This window comes from Chanos chanos, chromosome 8 (genome assembly GCF_902362185.1).
Source record: "Chanos chanos chromosome 8, fChaCha1.1, whole genome shotgun sequence".
NCBI lineage: Eukaryota > Metazoa > Chordata > Actinopteri > Gonorynchiformes > Chanidae > Chanos > Chanos chanos.
This window is the reverse complement of record NC_044502.1, coordinates 517,534-537,795: the sequence shown is the minus strand read 5'-3', so window position 1 is coordinate 537,795 and position 20,262 is coordinate 517,534. Positions and strand designations below refer to the sequence as shown.

The 20,262-nt window shown below is 43.0% G+C and overlaps 1 protein-coding gene across 1 annotated transcript; it reads left to right on the top strand.

Annotated features, from left to right (window-relative positions):
- Positions 1–861: 861 nt before the first annotated feature.
- Positions 862–19,646, top strand: tagapb (T cell activation RhoGTPase activating protein b). Its single transcript, XM_030781676.1, has 15 exons — positions 862–906; positions 4,803–4,888; positions 5,674–5,844; positions 7,450–7,611; positions 11,322–11,363; positions 11,527–11,555; positions 12,248–12,366; positions 13,323–13,376; positions 13,698–13,767; positions 14,940–15,112; positions 16,021–16,182; positions 16,802–16,911; positions 17,207–17,387; positions 18,037–18,145; positions 18,481–19,646. Exons 1-15 carry the CDS (start codon positions 862–864, stop codon positions 19,644–19,646), a joined length of 2,679 nt encoding a protein of 892 aa, XP_030637536.1.
- The last annotated feature ends 616 nt before the right edge of the window (positions 19,647–20,262 follow it).

Below are 20,262 nucleotides of genomic sequence, written 5' to 3'. Positions count from 1 at the left end.
CCCGAACAATCAAAGGAGTGGAATGAAGCAGAGGACAGGAAGGCCATACACATGCTCTTACTGGTCTCTGTTCTTACTGGTCTCTGTTCTTACTGGTCTCTGTTTTTACTGGTCCCTGCTCTTACTGGTCTCTGTTCTTACTGGTCCCTGCTCTTACTGGTCTCTGCTCTTACTGGTCTCTGTTCTTACTGGTCTCTGCTCTTAGTAGTCCCTGTTCTTACTGATCTCTGTTCTGACTGGCTCTGTGTTCTGACTGATTTCTGTTCTGACTGGTTCTGGGTTCTGACTGGTTCCTGTTCTTACTGGTTCTGTGTTCTGACTGGTCTCTGTTCTTACTAGTCCTTGTTTTTACTGGTCTCTGTGTCTTTACTGGTTCTGTGTTCTGACAGGTCTGTGATCTGACTGGTTTCTGTTTTTAGTGGTCCCTGATCTTACTTGTCTCTGTTCTGATTGGTTCTGTATTCTGATTGGCTCTGTGTTCTGACAGGTTCTGTGGCGTGGGTATGTGTTTTATCTTGTTCTGATTGGTCTGTGCTGGGACAGGTTCAGTGTCCTGAACGTGGTGCGTGGGTCTGCTGGGGTCTGTTGGGGGCGGGGCAGGGCGGGGCGGGGCGGCCTTCCTGACTGACCCAGGTCAAGCGTAACCCCTCGCTCTCTCTTTTGTTCCCCTGTTCTCCCATTGTTCTCAACCTCATTAGCACTGATGAAGACAGCAGCCGTAGGAATTCAGCCTTCATTAAGCTTTGGTGGCTGGGCCGGTTAAGAACTCCTGTCTGCGGACGGGGATAGCTCCTCTGCTCACACACACACACACACACCGACTCACAAGACACAGTCGTTTTCTCTCCGTAGTTTGCGGCGATGAGAAGGGGAAGTTTTGATGAAGCATCTGCAGCAGTGAGACCAGTGAGTACTTTACAGTCTACTACTGCCCTCTGGTTTGGCTTCTCTGATTTAACTCTATAGTGCTTACACCAGCAGGACGTTTGGGTTCAGGAGGGACATTCTGTTGGCATTACTGTAAACTGTGAAAGTTGAAAAGGAACAATACTTCTAACACCTCTAACGCAGTCTTACACGTTTTCCAGGCTTTCCAGGCTTCTTTCTGTGCCTAAAACTTATACAGGTACAGAAAAATGTCCATGTCTGGGTTATCAAATAACACAAACACATAAGATTTACTTTCTCAATCCTAAACTGTCCATTCTCCCATTGATCATTTAGAGAATCTCTATGTAATCTATGTATCTCTATACAATCTCCAACTTCATTCTCATGATTTAAATGACACTGACTTAATGTGAGATGGACACTGTAGACAGAGAGATGTTTGAAGTTGGAAGAAAGTGTTTGGTTCAGGCAACGTTTAGTTCCACTGTGAGAGTTCGTTCAGCTGTAACCAGCGATGCGCTTATGATCCTCAGGCAGGACTTGACAGAATAAATATGACAGAGTAAATATGACAGAGTAAATACAACTTGACAGAATAAATATGAAAATCAGTTCAGACATGACTTGGCTGAATTAACCATGAGTGAGACTTAAAGGTAAACATCTTGCTGGCTTTCAGACTGGACTTTGAGGCTGGACTTTGAGATTGGATTTTGAGGCTGGACTGGTCTCAGGTCACTAGCCGCGTGAAGGAGAGTGAAGGAGAGTGAAGGAGAGTGAAGGAGAGTGGTTTGACTCCACTGTGTGTCTCATTGACTGTGATGATTCTTTGACTGAAGACGACTTCACTCTCGTTCGCTGCTGGCCTTGGCTGATAAAGTTGAATGAAGTGCGGAGTGAGGCAGTGCTGGGAGCGCTGAGCACTGTGAGACTGACAGCCAGGCAGGGACAGGCGCAGTGCCAAATGCACTGCCTATTGAACCAGCTCTTCCGCAGAGGGGAGCGGATTCCCAGCCAATACTGCCCCTAGGAAAATGGACAGGACTGGATTAACCCACTTTTTTCAGTGGCATAACCCAAATTCTCCCCCTTTTAAATGAAGTTAGGAGGTATCCATGGAAACAACACAGAAAACATTACTGAGTGAAAGTCAATGAAAACTAAACCAAATGACTGGACATTCCTGAACACTGTAATATTTAAACAAAATGAAAATGACTGCACATTCCTGAACACTGTAATATTTAAACAAAATGAAAATGACTGGACATTGATAGAGGAACCCCTGGACAACAGTGAAAGAGACAAAGACATTCATACTGCTATTTGCTAGTACAGAAGGATTTGTTCTGAAGGATTAGTATTAATATTTGTGTCAGTGTTAGTTTTAGTGTCAGTGTTAGTGTTAATGTTAGTGTTAGTGTTAATGTTAGTGATAGTGTTGAAGGATTAGTATTAGTTTTGGTATTAGTCTTAGTATTAGGTGATTTGTAGAGGGATTCCATCCTCCCTGTTAGCAAAATGACCAAAATGCATCCCCCTTGTTAACCTGCCGTCCCCCTACATACTCTATAGAGCAGTGTCAGTGACCATCAGGCCGTCCCCCTATATACTCTATAGAGCAGTGTCAATGACCGTCAGGCTATACCCCTATATACTCTATAGAGTAGTGTCAGTGACCATCAGGCTATACCCCTATATACTCTATAGAGTAGTGTCAGTGACCATCAGGCCATCCCCCTACATACTCTATAGAGCAGTGTCAGTGACCATCAGGCCGTCCCCCTATATACTCTATAGAGCAGTGTCAGTGACCGTCAGGCCGTCCCCCTATATACTCTATAGAGCTGTGTCAATGACCGTCAGGCTATACCCCTACATACTCTATAGAGCAGTGTCAATGACCGTCAGGCTATACCCCTATATACTCTATAGAGTAATGTCAGTGACCATCAGGCTATACCCCTATATACTCTATAGAGCAGTGTCAGTGACCATCAGGCTATACCCCTATATACTCTATAGAGCAGTGTCAGTGACCATAAGGCTATACCCCTATATACTCTATAGAGTAGTGTCAGTGACCATCAGGCCGTCCCCCTACATACTCTATAGAGCAGTGTCAGTGACCGTCAGGCCGTCCCCCTATATACTCTATAGAGTAGTGTCAGTAACCATGGGGCCATCTCCCCTGTTAAAAAATAACAAATCACCTACTGAGTATTAGTGTTAGTGTTAGTGTTAATGTTAGTGTTAGTGTTAGTGTCAGTGTTAGTGTTAGTGTTAGTGTTAGTGTCAGTGTCAGTGTCAGTGTTAGTGTTAGTGTCAGTGTTAGTGTTAGTGTCAGTGTCAGTGTTAGTGTTAATGTTAGTGTTAGTGTTAGTGTTAATGTTAGTGTTAGTGTTAGTGTTAGTGTTAGTGCTAATGTTAGTGTTAGTGTTAGTGTTAGTGTTAGTGTTAGTGTTAATGTTAGTGTTAGTGTTAGTGTCAGTGTTAGTGTTAGTGTTAATGTTAGTGTTAGTGTTAGTGTTGAAGGATTAGTGTTATCAGTGTTATGGTATCAGGGGAGTATTCCAAGTACATGTTTTAGTGACTAACCCAGCTAAGTTAACTCTCAGCTACCCAGCTAAGGGAAATAGTAAACCTCCTACTAGAAGAGCCCTATGGCTTTGTTTTGCCAGGACAATGAAGCCATAGGGCTCTTCTATTAGGATGTTTACTACTTATTCTGAGTTAACCTATTCAGGTTAGTCATTAACCCACGCACCTCTATATTTTAGCTGGTGTCTGAATTATTGGATGACACAGAACCATAAATGACAGACAGAATTTAAGGACCAAGCCTCTGGATATTACAACTGTGTCTGTATATATCTGTATGTATTAAATGCAACTGTATCATCATTATTGGACATGTGTCTTATCTGGGTACTGTACTCCGACACAAACTTACACAAACTTTCACAAACTTCGACACAAACTTACACAAACTTTCCTGCTGCTGTCATGGTTTTCATGGTTTCACTATTCACTCTGTCTCTATTCCTGTCACTGTTTTACTATTCACCATTTCACTGTTCACCGTTTCACTGTTCACTGTTTCACTGTTACTGTCACTAACAGACAGCTGCTGCTCCTGTGTGTGTGCTTTGGCTCCCGGCCAATCACAGGGCTCAGCCTGGTTTTTGTTGTGTGGTGTGAGACAAGAGATTATTGTTTTTGGTGACATAGTTGCCCCAGAATGCACTGGTGTGGAAGAGGGCTTCTCCCTCCCCACACTGAACTGTAATTATGTTTATGGTTCTCCAAGAAGCTCTCTCATTGGTTTTGCCCCCTTTTCTCAAATTTGTGATGCCCAATTACCCACAATCTTATCAGTCTCCCATGCTACAGTCACCTCAGCACAGCTGAGTGCCTCCAGCACTGTCAGTCTAGTACAGTCAGTCTAGCACAGTTAGTCTAGTACAGTCAGTCTAGCACAGTCAGTCTAGTACAGTCAGTCTAGTACAGTCAGTCTAGCACAGTCAGTCTAGTACAGTTAGTCTAGTACAGTCAGTCTAGCACAGTCAGTCTAGCACAGTCAGTCTAGCACAGTCAGTGTAGTACTAACATAGTCACAGTCTAGTAACACAGTCAGGGGGAGATGGTGCTGGACACAGTGTGTGAGACCACATGACCACGGTCTCTTTTATATTACCGTGGAGACCGAATCAAAACACTTACTGCCTTTTTAACAATTTACTGTATTTCATACAGAAACTCCTGACTCGCTCTTTCATGGTGTTTTGTACATGGTCTGTGAGTCACATGCATTCATTCATATTGTTGAAATGAATCATTATCCATAATAGCTGTCACTGCCTGCTGATAACTCCCAAACACAAAACCACGCTGTCATTTCTCCCCTGCAGCACCTGCGCAGTTTAGCTCAGAGGAGACGCTCGGCTCCGACGCTGGTGTTCGGGAAGGCTTTGGGAATGCCATGGAGTCCGATAAGGTATCTGTGTGTGGACGACACGCCTTGACAAAAACAACACGGCGACTGTTAATTAGTCAGCTCACTCAAGTCAAATCACTCATACTGACAATAGCAATACCACTGTTGGATGAAACAATAACAGAATGATTGATTAGTGAAGTCAGTATGCCAACAAACTCAAAAGCCTCCGTGGATCAGAGCAACAGTCATGCATTGGACTAAATGATTTCAAGGAAATTGTTTTTTTTTAGATATTAAACTGTGTAGTTTTTGGACTATAGCTGATGCTGCCAGACTGAATCAATTTTATAATTATTTATTATTTTTTATTCACCTATGTTTACTACCTCTGGGTACATGTACAAACTACAAATGGAAATTTTCACATAATAGATCCTGAAACCCGTTACTCACATGCTGGCTAACTTTCATTACCGACTTCAGTCCTTATTGTCGAGTACTGGAAAGGCCACTTATAAAGACATTAACTGTGACTGGCCTCTGGGAAACCCAAACATGGTGCTTTTAGATGTGCTCAGGTCGATTAAAACTGACAGCTGATCATCAATAGTTTCAAAAACAAACTGGACTCTGCAGAAAACTTAATTTACTGTTAACTACTGTAAACCATTCCTACTCCAGACCAAATATGAGAAATGAGAATGAAAATGAAGACTGTGTTGAAGACTTTTGTTTTAGACTCTTCCTCACAGCTGCCATGCTTCATTACCTGAGTTAGCACCACCTCTGCAGTTCCAAACCTGTGGGGGGTTTTTTTGAAACAGGCCTGTGATATTTTTCAGGGAGGAGGCTCGGTGTGTGGTGGCAGTGGAACAGAGTCCGTTTGTGTTGGGTCTCACCGGAGAAAACTCACAGCTCATCTTGCATGAGTGTGTGCGACTGATGGAGGGAGTGAAGAGCAGAGAAAGACACCTCTTCCTTTTCAGCGATGTGCTTGTCATTGCCAAACTCAAGTAAGACTCACAACCAATAAACGTTACCAAAAGAGTCGCATAAAAATGGACCCAGCTCCAGATGAGGGAATCTTCCTGTAGATTTAATGTTCAAATGGTTTTGTGCTGTATAGACACTCACGTGTTTCTCCGTATTAATCACATCTCACCACATTCAGCCCCACAGTCCTGTGTGTGGCCCCTGCACACGCTTTTCTCTCACACTTGTTTTCTACTGCTGACAAAAATTCCACCTTTGTGCACTTTGTAACGAGGCCGGGTTGGTTTGTATGCTGTGTTAGGCTGTGTTAGGCTGTGTTAGGCTGTGCAGCGCCAGGAGGTCTGATCAGGTGATGGTGGTGATGTGTTGGTGGTTAGTTCTGGGGTGGGGTGGCCAGGCATAGGAGGTGGGGGAGGGGGTAACTGCAGACAGATTGTTTCTGAGCTGTTTCCACGGAGACACTTCTCTCTCGGGGCCAGTGAAGAGGAAGAGTGATGATCACATGTGAAAAGAGTCTCTTCCCTCAGCTGCGTCAGGGGCCGGAACCGTGTGCAGATTTTTGATATTTGACATACAGAAAAGTGTCATGTCCAGAGGACTCACGTCTCTAACTGGTTGATAAATGAAATGAGACCTCCTACTACACTACAGTGTATATTAGTCACAGAGCATGTTCACTCGAGTGAGGTTTTATAGCATCAGCACTGAATACAGTCATCCACATGAGTACAGTCATCCAAATTTTGAATCTTTAAGAATGGACTTTGTGGAGAAAGATATGCAGGGGGAACAAACAGAGTGATGTGATTGAAATAGAGTTGCGTCAGGGAACACGTGTGAACACATTGGGTTAGGGCGTCAGTGTTAGTGTTAGGGTCAGGGTTAATATGAGTCAGCATATCTGTATGTGACTATGTATCTGTTGGTTTGTATAATACGGGAGAGGCAGGCTTAGCATAACTAACGTGGGTCAATGTCCAAAGGGGGGGGGGCCCTTATGAAGACTTGTGAGGGGGGGGGGTCTCACTGGACAAATACAGGCTGATACCTCCAACAGCAAGACATCTGATTTTATTATGAGGACAGAGTGTTGTTCCCGGGGGAAAAAACACCCGAAATATGGTGCATACAACAGTACATAATGCACACAGCACACAGAGCGGTAATAGAGAACAGAGACCGTTAGACATCTGTGGGGGGAAAAAAATGTCCCTAAACTGTCCTTCACCACACCCTAACGAAACAGGGCCACGGTTTCAGAAACGTGGAAATCACCAGAGCTGCTCAGGAGAGTCAGGGGAATTCTGTGTGTGTTTCTCTCCTGCTCTCACTCCACTTTCAGTTTCAAACCTGTCACATGACACTTCCAGCCATGCCAGCCACACTCACTGTTTTATAAACAAACATTTGTCCTTTCTTAAAAACACATCTTTTGTGAAGGGTTTCATCCTATGTTTTAACCTTAGAAAACTCATTTGTGGTAGGAATGCTCTCTGAAGACAGTGATACTCTATAACGAAAGGAAGAGTGCAGTGTGACTAGACAGTCATTTGATGTTCCCTGAAAACACTGATGGTTTGGAGCAGTATAAAAACCTCTGCTGACATTTAACCCTTTGTGTGCAGATCTGTTGCCAGTTACAGACTGAAATACAGGGTGAATCTGGAGGAGGTGTGGGTCTATGGCTTTGAGGGTGAGGATGAGGAGATGGAGGAAGAGGTTGATTTTGACCTGAAGTCGTCTGTCGTGCTGGCCTGGCCACTCACCTTCTGTGTGGTGTCTTTTTGGTAAATAACACACAAACACACTTTTGAGTTCTGTCTACAGCTGTTCCTGTAGCTGGCCTAATTTTTACTTTTGATCTTACCAAGCTGACACATAAACTCTGTCTCACTCTCTCTCTCTCTCTCCCTCTCACACACACACACACACACACACATCCACTTTCCTCCATAATAAACTCCCACATGCTTAAACTTTTATCTGTTAATCAGTGAATTTCTCGTCTCAGGTCACATGATCGGCATGTTTCTGTTTCATGAGCTTTGTTTTCAAACGCCCACAGTCACGATCCCATCAGAGATTTTCTTGCCGCTCTGTGGCTGAGTCGCACACTGCATATTTTAAGGCATCCACACGCTTAAACACGTCTGTGTATGTGGCTGCGTGTGGCTCTGACAGCGGAGAGGGTGGCCGCGGCCGGGGAAGCAGAAGTTGACTGAAGAGGAAATGCTGGTTTTCTATGTGAAAAGGTCACATGACCTCAGGCCAGCAGGGAATACTGTCTGAGTCTCTGATACGAGAGCTCGTTAGGGGAAACGGGAAATTCAGTCGACCAAAATGTTATACATCAGTTGATTTGTTTTACCAAGGAAATTCTCAGGGTTCACTCATTTTGAACTATGCTGTCCACATAACCGCTGAGTCGCAATCAGCATGTCAAAGCAGTTACCTGCACGAGGGTCGAGTCTTTCAAAGTCTGGGACCAAAACTTGCTTTTATTCACAAGTTCAGGGTTTTCTGTGGTATACACGGACAGGCTTTAGGAGGAAAACACCAAATTAAGCATGTTTGATCTGTTTGGAAGTTTAAGAATAAGAATGAAGACACTGATAGAATTTGTCTACACAGTAAATTCACCAGTTCTAACAGTGGTTGTGCTGTGTTCCACTGGGCCAGACTAGAGCAGTGTGAATACTCTCAGATATTGTCTAGTCCTGTGTCTTAGCCCTTTACTCAAGCATTCCCAGTGTGGGCATCACCAGCATGCCAGTAATAAACAAATACCAGTAATAAACAAAGGCCAGTAATAAACAAAGGCCAGTGATAAACAAATACCAGTGATAAAAAAAGGCCAGTGATAAACAAAGGCCAGTAATAAACAAATACCAGTAATAAACAAAGGCCAGTAGTAAACAAAGGCCAGTGATAAACAAATACCAGTGATAAAAAAAGGCCAGTGATAAACAAAGGCCAGTAATAAACAAATACCAGTAATAAACAAAGGCCAGTAATAAACAAAGGCCAGTGATAAACAAATACCAGTAATAAACAAAGGCCAGTGATAAACAAATACCAGTAATAAACAAAGGCCAGTGATAAACAAAGGCCAGTAATAAACAAAGGCCAGTGATAAGTGACATGTTGACAAACAGATGACATATGACCATGAGTCAAGCCTGTGTAAATGTCAGATATGAAAAGTTCAAGACCTGTCATTTTTTGGAAATCAAAGTGTGTTTAGAAGGGCTGGTATTCCCCCCCACATGACATACCATCAGCGCTCTGTGAAAATGAAAGGTCAAGTGTGGTCTAGTGAGGCACTGAGTACAGTACAGGACTACTGTCTGACTGTATTAGTGTCACACTCTTTTTACACTACTGTCTGACTGTATTAGTGTCACACTCTTTTTACACTATTATCTGACTGTATTACTGTCACACTCTTTTTACACTATTATCTGACTGTATTACTGTCACACTCTTTTTACACTACTGTCTGACTGTATTAGTGTCACACTCTTTTTACACTATCATTTGACTGTATTACTGTCACACTCTTTTTACACTACTGTCTGACTGTATTACTGTCACACTCTTTTTACACTACTGTCTGACTGTATTAGTGTCACACTCTTTTTACACTACTGTCTGACTGTATTACTGTTAGTGATTGTGTCTACATTAGTAGCTGAGTGTATCAGTGTTACACTGTGTTTTAAATAATAACTGAGTGTATCAGTGTTACACTGTGTTTTAAATAATAACTGAGTGTATCAGTGTTACACTGTGTTTTAAATAATAACTGAGTGTATTAGTGTTACACTGTGTTTTAAATAATAACTGAGTGTATCAGTGTTACGCTGTGACTACATTAGTTGCTGAGTGTATTAGTGTTACACTGTGACTACATTAGTAGCTGAGTGTATTAGTGTTACACTGTGACTACATTAGTAGCTGAGTGTATTAGTGTTACACTGTGACTACATTAGTAGCTGAGTGTATTAGTGTTACACTGTGACTACATTAGTAGCTGAGTGTATTAGTGTTACACTGTGACTACATTAGTTGCTGAGTGTATTAGTGTTACACTGTGACTACATTAGTAGCTGAGTGTATTAGTGTTACACTGTGACTACATTAGTAGCTGAGTGTATTAGTGTTACACTGTGACTACATTAGTAGCTGAGTGTATCAGTGTTACACTGTGACTACATTAGTAGCTGAGTGTATCAGTGTTACACTGTGACTACATTAGTTGCTGAGTGTATCAGTGTTACACTGTGACTACATTAGTAGCTGAGTGTATTAGTGTTACACTGTGACTACATTAGTAGCTGAGTGTATTAGTGTTACACTGTGACTACATTAGTAGCTGAGTGTATCAGTGTTACACTGTGACTACATTAGTTGCTGAGTGTATTAGTGTTTGTGTCTACATTAGTAGCTGAGTGTATTAGTGTTACACTGTGACTACATTAGTAGCTGAGTGTATTAGTGTTACACTGTGACTACATTAGTTGCTGAGTGTATTAGTGTTACACTGTGACTACATTAGTAGCTGAGTGTATTAGTGTTACACTGTGACTACATTAGTGGCTGAGTGTATTAGTGTTACACTGTGACTACATTAGTAGCTGAGTGTATTAGTGTTACACTGTGACTACATTAGTAGCTGAGTGTATTAGTGTTACACTGTGACTACATTAGTTGCTGAGTGTATCAGTGTTACACTGTGACTACATTAGTAGCTGAGTGTATTAGTGTTACACTGTGACTACATTAGTGGCTGAGTGTATTAGTGTTACACTGTGACTACATTAGTAGCTGAGTGTATTAGTGTTACACTGTGACTACATTAGTAGCTGAGTGTATTAGTGTTACACTGTGACTACATTAGTTGCTGAGTGTATTAGTGTTACACTGTGACTACATTAGTAGCTGAGTGTATTAGTGTTACACTCAGACTACATTAGTAGCTGAGTGTATCAGTGTTACACTGTGACTACATTAGTAGCTGAGTGTATTAGTGTTACACTGTGACTACATTAGTAGCTGAGTGTATTAGTGTTACACTGTGACTACAGTAGTAGCTGAGTGTATTAGTGTTACACTGTGTTTTAAATAATAACTGAGTGTATCAGTGTTACACTGTGACTACAGTAGTAGCTGAGTGTATTAGTGTTACACTGTGTTTTAAATAATAACTGAGTGTATTACTGTGATAGTAGCTGACTGCACTGCTGTGACGCTGTGTACTGACGCGACGTATCAAAACAGACAGTTTCCACAAATCGTCACAGCATCACAGGTTTAGAGGAAGCTGAAGCTGTTATTGTGACATGACTTCCTGTGCCCATGGCTGTGATACTTTCCACTCGTGTGAGTAAAAAGGAAGGGCGTAGAGCCACACGGCAGTCTTAGGTCTCTCTCCTCCGACTGGCGCTCTGCTCCGTGTGGAATACTAAACCCTGCCATGCTGTGTTTGTGCCAACAGTTTGCCTGAGGTGAAAGAGCTCTGGTTAGAGACACTTCACAGGTGAGTCCTAATATTTTACTGGATTAAAACACAGAGTATTTAGGATATTATTTATGTGTGATCTTTCAGGGTACATATCAGACGCAACAAATATACACAGTGTGTGTTTCATAGTGACGTTTACGACCTCTTAAATGTGCAAACATTATTGCATGTATTACAGGAGAATGAGTGACTCGTTCATTGTGACAGGCTGGAAAATGAAAGAGGTATATTTGCTCCAGTCAGACTCCATGAGGGCTGATTAGATCATATGTGTTATCACACTCTGCAAGACTAGGCTGCTCCATAGCATATGGTCAGGGAAACTTTATTACGCAGAAACACACAGACACTTACTTACTAGAATGTTTTGGATTTTGTAACTGATTTTTTTTTATCTGAAATACTTTTTAAAATGAAAGTGGTAGCGTTCAGATACCAAAGAACAGGTCCACCACTGAAGCACTACAACACTAATGCAGCCATGCATATTTCTGCTGATAATGTGTGTAAATGCATATTCCACCATTATTTACTGATAAAATGTGATTTAAAGATCTATTTCAATAAATAATGCTCTGAAATAAAATAACAAAATAAAATAAACTGAGTTAAAAAAAAAAAAAGATGGTTTTGTTTAATGGTCTCAGCTTAGCCTAAGTGTCATTTCAGCTGTGACACTGAATTTGCTATCAGAATATTTAATGAATATTTAAACTTTTAAACTTATTAAGGATGTTTAATAGCCCGTGAAGATCTGTTCAGAACTTTTGTATGTGTTTCTTACTCCATCCTGATTCTATTACAAAGAGAATTTTAAATGTTAGGTTCAGTTGGGTTGGCAGGTATTAGAATGCGTTTGGTAAATTGTTGCTTTTACACAGAAAAGTGGTGAGAATCAGATGCAGTGAGTGGGATTTGCTGTGTTTTCTGCAGGCAGATCTGTGAGGCCAGAGAAAGGACACGCAGCTTTCCTTTAACCCCAAGTATCCCCATGAAGCTCCCAACTGCCAACATCAGTGTATGTTTACACCTCTTTTCTTCTGTACAAACTCTACCTTTACACCTTCTTTTCTTATTTACACACACTGCAACAAACAACAGACAACATCAACATGCATTTATACTTGTTCTCTTATTTACACGCACTGCAACAAACAACAGACAACATCAACATGCATTTATACTTGTTCTCTTATTTACACGCACTGCAACAAACAACAGACAACATCAACATGCATTTATACTTGTTCTCTTATTTACACGCACTGCAACAAACAACAGACAACATCAACATGCATTTATACTTGATCTCTTATTTACACGCACTGCAACAAACAACAGACAACATCAACATGCATTTATACTTGTTCTCTTATTTACACGCACTGCAACAAACAACAGACAACATCAACATGCATTTATACTTGATCTCTTATTTACACGCACTGCAACAAACAACAGACAACATCAACATGCATTTATACTTGTTCTCTTATTTACACGCACTGCAACAAACAACAGACAACATCAACATGCATTTATACTTGTTCTCTTATTTACATGCACTGCAACAAACAACAGACAACATCAACATGCATTTATACTTGTTCTCTTATTTACACGCACTGCAACAAACAACAGACAACATCAACATGCATTTATACTTGTTCTCTTATTTACACGCACTGCAAAAAGCAACAGACAACACGTTTATGCTTGTTGTCCTATTTACACACACTGTTTCTCCTCCTGTTCTCTTATTCACAAACGCTGACTAAAACAGCAGGGAGAGATGAGTAAACAGGCAGCTAAGAGATGAGCTATGAGTACATGATAAGACAGACATGGGCTGACATATCCTGCCTGCTTTGTCATCTGTGACAACACTATGGTCTGTGCTTTGAAATGTATCGGTAAAATCTCTGCTTTCTCTCTCTCTCGCCCTCTCTCTCCTCCTCACTTTGGTTCTTTCAGGCTAAAACTCTAACGGGAGGTGGGATGGACTCTTTGATTGAGTTGCCACTTGATGTGAGTACCACAACTTTATGACATCACTGAAAATGAAGCGTTTAAATAAAAAGATTGAAAATGAAGCGTTTAAATAAAAAGAGTCAAAGTGTGTTATGCACTACCAAAGACATCATGCAAAAGTGTGTGTGTGTGTCTGTGTGCCTGTATGTTTCTGATTGTGATGTACTGTATGTGTGTGCATATGTGTATGTGTGCGTGTGTATGTGGGGTGGGGGTGTATGTTTTTGTGACTGTGTGTATACATAGGTGTTTTTAATGAGAATTTGTTGTGATCTCATGTGTTTGTCTCACATGTGTCGCCATGTGTCTTGGGTACAGGGAGATGGCAAAAGCTCTGCTGTGCCAAAGCAGTTGTGTAACCAGGGAGAGCAAGTGCGACAGCCCATTGGTGAGTTTGAAAGTCTCAAAATGGCTCTGTGTGACCACAAGTGTGGTTAGGGGCCCTCCAGACTGCAGCAGTGAAACTGAGTGGGAGAGAGACTGAGAAAAAGAAAGAGAGAAAGAGAAAGAAAGAGAGAGAGAGAGAGAGAGAGAGAGAGAGAGAGATGACATTATAAAAAGACAAAAACATGTGACTTGGTTTTAAGGTCATATTCAAACACACAGCACCTACTTCCCCCATCCCACTGTCTCAGTTAAATATCCTTCTGACCAATCACTGTCTCAGTGAAATATCCTTCTGACCAATCACTGTCTCAGTGAAATATCCTTCTGACCAATCACTGTCTCAGTTAAATATCCTTCTGACCAATCACTGTCTCAGTGAAATATCCTTCTGACCAATCACTGTCTCAGTGAAATATCCTTCTGACCAATCACTGTCTCAGTGAAATATCCTTCCGACCAATCACTGTCTCAGTTAAATATCCTTCTGACCAATCACTGTCTCAGTGAAATATCCTTCTGACCAATCACTACCTCAGTGAAATATCCTTCTGACCAATCACTGTCTCAGTTAAATATCCTTCTGACCAATCACTGTCTCAGTTAAATATCCTTCTGACCAATCACTACCTCAGTGAAATATCCTTCTGACCAATCACTGTCTCAGTTAAATATCCTTCTGACCAATCACTGTCTCAGTTAAATATCCTTCTGACCAATCACTGTCTCAGTTAAATATCCTTCTGATCAATCACTGTCTCAGTTAAATATCCTTCTGACCAATCACTGTCTCAGTGAAATATCCTTCTGACCAATCACTGTCTCAGTGAAATATCCTTCTGATCAATCACTGTCTCAGTGAAATATCCTTCTGACCAATCACTGTCTCAGTGAAATATCCTTCTGATCAATCACTGTCTCAGTGAAATATCCTTCTGACCAATCACTGTCTCAGTGAAATATCCTTCTGACCAATCACTACCTCAGTGAAATATCCTTCTGACCAATCACTGTCTCAGTGAAATATCCTTCTGATCAACCACTGTCTCAGTGAAATATCCCTCTGACCAACCACTGTCTCAGTGAAATATCCTTCTGACCAATCACTGCCTCAGTGAAATATCCTTCTGACCAATCAGGGCTGCAGCAGTAAGTGTGTCTTATTGGTTTGAACAGAAAATGGAGTCAGCACCGTGAACAAGAGGAAGTTATTTCCTTTCTTGAAGAGGAGCTCCACACAAACAGGCCTGGCCGTCCCCTCAGAGACGGAGAGCAAGAACCTGCTGTTCGGAGTTCCTCTCTCCAAACTCTGCTCAGGGGATGAGTCGTCTCTGCCCAAGCCGATTCTGGTGAGTCTTTCAGTCTCTGTCCGCGCACAGTGTTCAGCTTTACACAGCCTCCCTGACAGACAGTGATCACGGTTACCAGTCAGCCCAGTTTATCAAAGACTGGTCACATTACTGAACCACATCACCAGTCCCTGTGTCTTTACCATGTTAACATGTCCACCTTCAGTGTGTCTTTACCATGCTAACAAGTCCACCTTCAGTGTGTCTTTACCATGTTAACATGTCCACCTTCAGTGTGTCTTCACCATGTTAACATGTCCACCTTCAGTGTGTCTTCACCATGTTAACATGTCCACCTTCAGTGTGTCTTTACCATGTTAACATGTCCACCTTCAGTGTGTCTTCACCATGTTGACATGTCCACCTTCAGTGTGTCTTCACCATGTTAACATGTCCACCTTCAGTGTGTCTTCACCATGTTGACATGTCCATCATTACTGTGTCTTTACCGTGTTGCCATGTCCGGTTTCCCTGCTGTAGTGAGACTCTGAGTTGAGCTGTTCAGTCTGATACAATGTGGCCGTGTGGAAAATAAAGTGGTTTCATCAGGAAACTCACAATCGACTTTATCAGACACGTAACAGTGCCAGCCTGCAGTCTCCCTATCTGATCTGAAGTTACAGATCAAATTAAAGACTATTAGTTTGAAATGAGCAGTTTTATCTGGTTTTTACCTCGCTTAATCTGATGATATTCAGCCTAGATCTCACATTAATCCACATTAATCCACAATAATCCAAGGCCATGGCTGAATTGAGCACTGAAACTAACATTTGTGTTTAAATCTACCCTGTGCTTGTTGACAGTGTGTGTTTGTTGATAGAGTGTGTTTGTTGACAGTGTGTGTGCGTTGACAGTGTGTGTCTGGGCACATCTAATATTCGGGGATGTTAATCTTTTTTCCAAAGGAGGTGCTTTCTCTGCTCTGGAGAAAAGGCCCCAACACTGAGGGTGTGTTCAGGAAGACAGGGAACAGCAAGACCCTGAACACCATCCGCGACCAGCTGAACACCGGTGTTCAGGTGGACCTGGCCACCCTGCCTGTCGTCCTGCTCGTTGGACTACTGAAGGTAAACAGCTCTCTTTCATCCATCCATCCTTTCATCTCTCCTTCATTCATACAGTCGTATGTCCAACACCCTTTCATCTCTCCTTCACTCATACAGTCGTATGTCCAACACCCTTTCATCTCTCCTTCACTCATACAGTCGTATGTCCAACACCCTTTCATCTCTCCTTCACTCATACAGTCGTATGTCCAACACCCTTTCATCTCTCCTTCATTCATACAGTCGTATGTCCAACACCCTTTCATCTCTCCTTCACTCATACAGTCGTATGTCCAACACCCTTTCATCTCTCCTTCACTCATACAGTCGTATGTCCAACACCCTTTCATCTCTCCTTCATTCATACAGTCGTATGTCCAACACCCTTTCATCTCTCCTTCATTCATACAGTCGTATGTCCAACACCCTTTCATCTCTCCTTCATTCATACAGTCGTATGTCCAACACCCTTTCATCTCTCCTTCATTCATACAGTCGTATGTCCAACCACTCATCAGCCCATTTATCCATCCATCCTGTCATCCCTCTGTTGATCACTGTCCCCCTGGCCTGTACTTTCACTGTTAGCCTGTATGGATTTGCTGGTGCGTCATTCTCTCTGTCCATTGGCTGTTTCCAGAGCTTTCTGAGAGAGCTGCCGGGCAGTCTGCTCCAGGTGGAGCTCAGTAAGGGCTGGATGAGCGCTCTGGAGAAGGAGAACGTGCCGGAGAAACATGCTGACATAATGAGGTATGTCTCTACAGTAAGACATGTAACAAGAGATTCTGTGGTGAAAAAACAGAATTGGTTTTGTATGTGATAAAGGGGTGGAAGTCGGGGACTTTTCGTAGGACTTTTTATGAAAGACCCAAAACAGGGAACTAGAACCCCACAGCTCTTTTTAGACACTTCCCCTTTTTTCAATTTCCATTTGTGAAAAACAGATGAAAAAAAGAGCGCCAACCCGACCTCTGTTTTCTTCCTCTTTGTCACTAACTTTTTTTTTTTTCTTTGCCCTCTCTCTTCCCTCCCCTCTCTGTTCTAGGGTTGTTGACAAACTCCCGTCGGCTAACTGTGTCCTGCTACGACATTTGCTGTGTTTGCTCCATCACATCAGCCAGAGCTCAGACATCAACAAAATGGACACCAGGAACCTGGCGGTGTGCATAGCCCCCACGCTGCTGCAGAGCGACAGCCTGGCCCCCGACGTTGACATGGTGGAGAAGGTGAGACAGACACTGTTCAGCTCTGATGGAGCAGTTGGTTTGGAGATCAAAGGCCTTTTCATGTAGGCACTCATGTTTTAGCAGAATGAAAACCACAGCATACAAACAGATTTTCATAAATAGCTTAGCTGGGAGGAGGTGGGGGGGGGGGGGGGGGGGGGACACAGGTGAACGCCCAGTGTAACTTCAGACAACGCGGCAATCAACTGTATTTGGTTCATGAGCTATTTTCAGCTTGGGAAAACGTGAGGCAAACCTGGGGTGAAATGTCCTGGATCACTGTCCGGTCTGAATGGAAGTTAAAACTATTTTGTGACTACTGATGTAGACTTTAGCAATAATGAAATGAACAAATAAAATTTGCTCTGTTGGCCAGTTTAATCATATGACAGAGTATATTCTTGATTGAGTTTACTGCCACTGATATTAAAAACTGATTCCATTGTTTTCTTTATGAGTCACTGACACATCTCTGCCACGGTTACCATGGACACCAGCAATCTTAATCAGAATCTTAAAAACTCTGGGGTTTGTGGAGTATTGTGGAGCGGGTTGTGTGTGAGTCTGAGCGATGGCTGTCGGAATGCACAGAGGATGGTGGACACGCTGCTGAGTACATGTACCATAACCACCTTTTTCTGGTGTGTAGGTGACGATTCTGACCCAGTACCTGATTGAGAACTGCACCGAGCTGTTCGGAGAGCAGATTCTGACCCTCCTGGGTGACCCTGAGGAGGAAGAGCTGGGAGAAAACTCAGGTACAGAACATTATATTTATATAAATAACATATATATTTATATATAACATATGTATTTATGGAACGATTTCGCACCAACACATGCCCAACGCCAAGTGTTTGACTGCACTACAGTCAATGCTTAAATTTCAATATGTATTATTACATATATTATCACATGTATTATAGAAGAAAATTAAAGTTCTGTCTGCCAACAACAAAATTTTGTGTGTAACATTTGATACATTGCATGTATTTTTTAAGGGCTTTCTAATGTGGTCATTTTTAAACTGTAGGAGAATTTGAAACTAACTGAGACTAACTGAAGATGCTCTGGATTTTCTGATTGTGCACAGATTCTCTGTCCTCACACCAACAAGACTCTGCCTACGATAGTACGGACCCTGACCCTGACCCTAACCCTGACCCTGATGCTGACCCTGACCCTGACTCGGGGGATGCCACGGGAAGACGTCTCTCTCAGCACAGCCCGCTCCTGGGTCGAACAGAACATTCGAACATCACTTCCTGCTCCTCCGACGCAATATTCCAGACCTTCACCACGCCCTTCAGTCGCCGCTGCTCAGAACCTTCCATCTTTCCCTCCGCCGCCATGGGAACGGTGCACGGGCTGGCCCGGAGTTTTGACGACTTCTCCAGACAGCAAGGGGACTTTGATGACCATCCTCTGAAGAAGCAGAACTCAGACGACTCCCTCCTCCACCCATACTACGGCGCCAGGCTGAGCCTGCAGCCTCTCAGAAGACTTGGCGGGAGCCTGAATATGGACCTGCCGGGGAGCTCTGCTCCAGCCTCCAAGGTTTGTTCCTGCTCCTCCTCCTGTTCACTGGAGAGCGGCGCCTCCAACATCTCGGAAGGCTCCATGTTCACGAGTTCTCCTCTCGCCTCACCTCCCGGCCTCCAGAGGTCCCAGTCTGCAAAGCAGGTGCCAGTTCCCGCCCGGCCCAGGTCCGACCTGCCAAAGGCAGAGGGTGACGTGAAACGTCGCTCCCAGTCCTTCAAGACCAAGGGCTTTTCATCTTTCTCCTTCTCCAGGAGCAGCACAAAGAAAGCAGAGACACAGAAGGAGATTTACTCCTGTGACACGCTCCCAGAGGACTCGCAGAGCGAGATGGAGGAGGTGCCCCGTCGCCAGAGACCGCTGTCTGCCATCGAGGTCTTCCAGCACGTGGACAGTCGTCTCCCCAGCAGCCCGCCGTCCTACGAACAGGCTCTGGAGCAGCGCGGCTCAATGACCGTCCAGGCAGCCATGGAGGCGGGGAGAAGGTCCCGCCCCATCTCCATGAATGAAACCCTGCTGAACTCTTGCTTCGTCGGTCACTTGCCCGACGGCTTGCCAAGACCCGCAGAGGACGGCGGCGCGGTATCACCCCGGCCGGCACCGTTCCGGCAGAGAGCCATGTCTGAGTCCGTGCCCCATTTAAGGCATGAACAGGTGGCCCGCAGGTGCAGTCAGCCTGTGTTTGAGGAATTCTCCTACGCCAAGGAGTCTTACGTCTAAACAGCCCAACATAGTGTCTGAAACTCCAGACTGTTCATTCAGTACACGGAACTGATAAGCTACAAACAGAGCTTTTTCAAATATGGAGTAAAACGTGATTAAAAAAAACAATGCATATGCTAATAATTATGCTAATATAATAGATCTATAATAGATCTAACCACAACCATGGTAAAGCTGTGTACATATCCAGAACTGATTAAACAGGATTTGCAATGGTCTGTCAGAAGTTTTCCTGTTGAGTACTTCTGTAATGTAGAACAATGTACAGTTGTAAATTAGCGAAATATTTGTTTGTGTATGTGCTGTGCGTGTGTTTTAAACATGTGAAAACTAAATGTTTGTGTTGGTGTGTGTGTTGGTGTACGGTTTCTTCTCTTTCACTACAATAAAACAATCTTGTATTTAACCTTAGTTTTATCTGCCATATTGCTGTATTTCTGTGCTGTGAGATGACGAGAGTGTGAGAGGATTTTTATAAAGACAGGACCAAAGCATTCACTGAGCAACCTCAGAACTGGAACCCTGGGAATTGCATTCTCCCCAAAGTCAGAACCATGTTAGACCTTGAGTCAGAACCAGGTTATCCCAACAGTCAGAACCCAGTTATCCCAGC

What these genes read in the sequence shown, in the direction of transcription:
- tagapb (XM_030781676.1), top strand. Translation starts at nt 862, where the DNA reads ATGAGAAGGGGAAGTTTTGATGAAGCATCTGCAGCAGTGAGACCA. An exon ending in TGACTCGTTCATTGTGACAG is followed by an intron (nt 11,556 to 12,247) that starts GCTGGAAAATGA and finishes GGTGAGAATCAG; the next exon opens with ATGCAGTGAGTGGGATTTGC. An exon ending in ACGTTGACATGGTGGAGAAG is followed by an intron (nt 17,388 to 18,036) that starts GTGAGACAGACA and finishes TCTGGTGTGTAG; the next exon opens with GTGACGATTCTGACCCAGTA.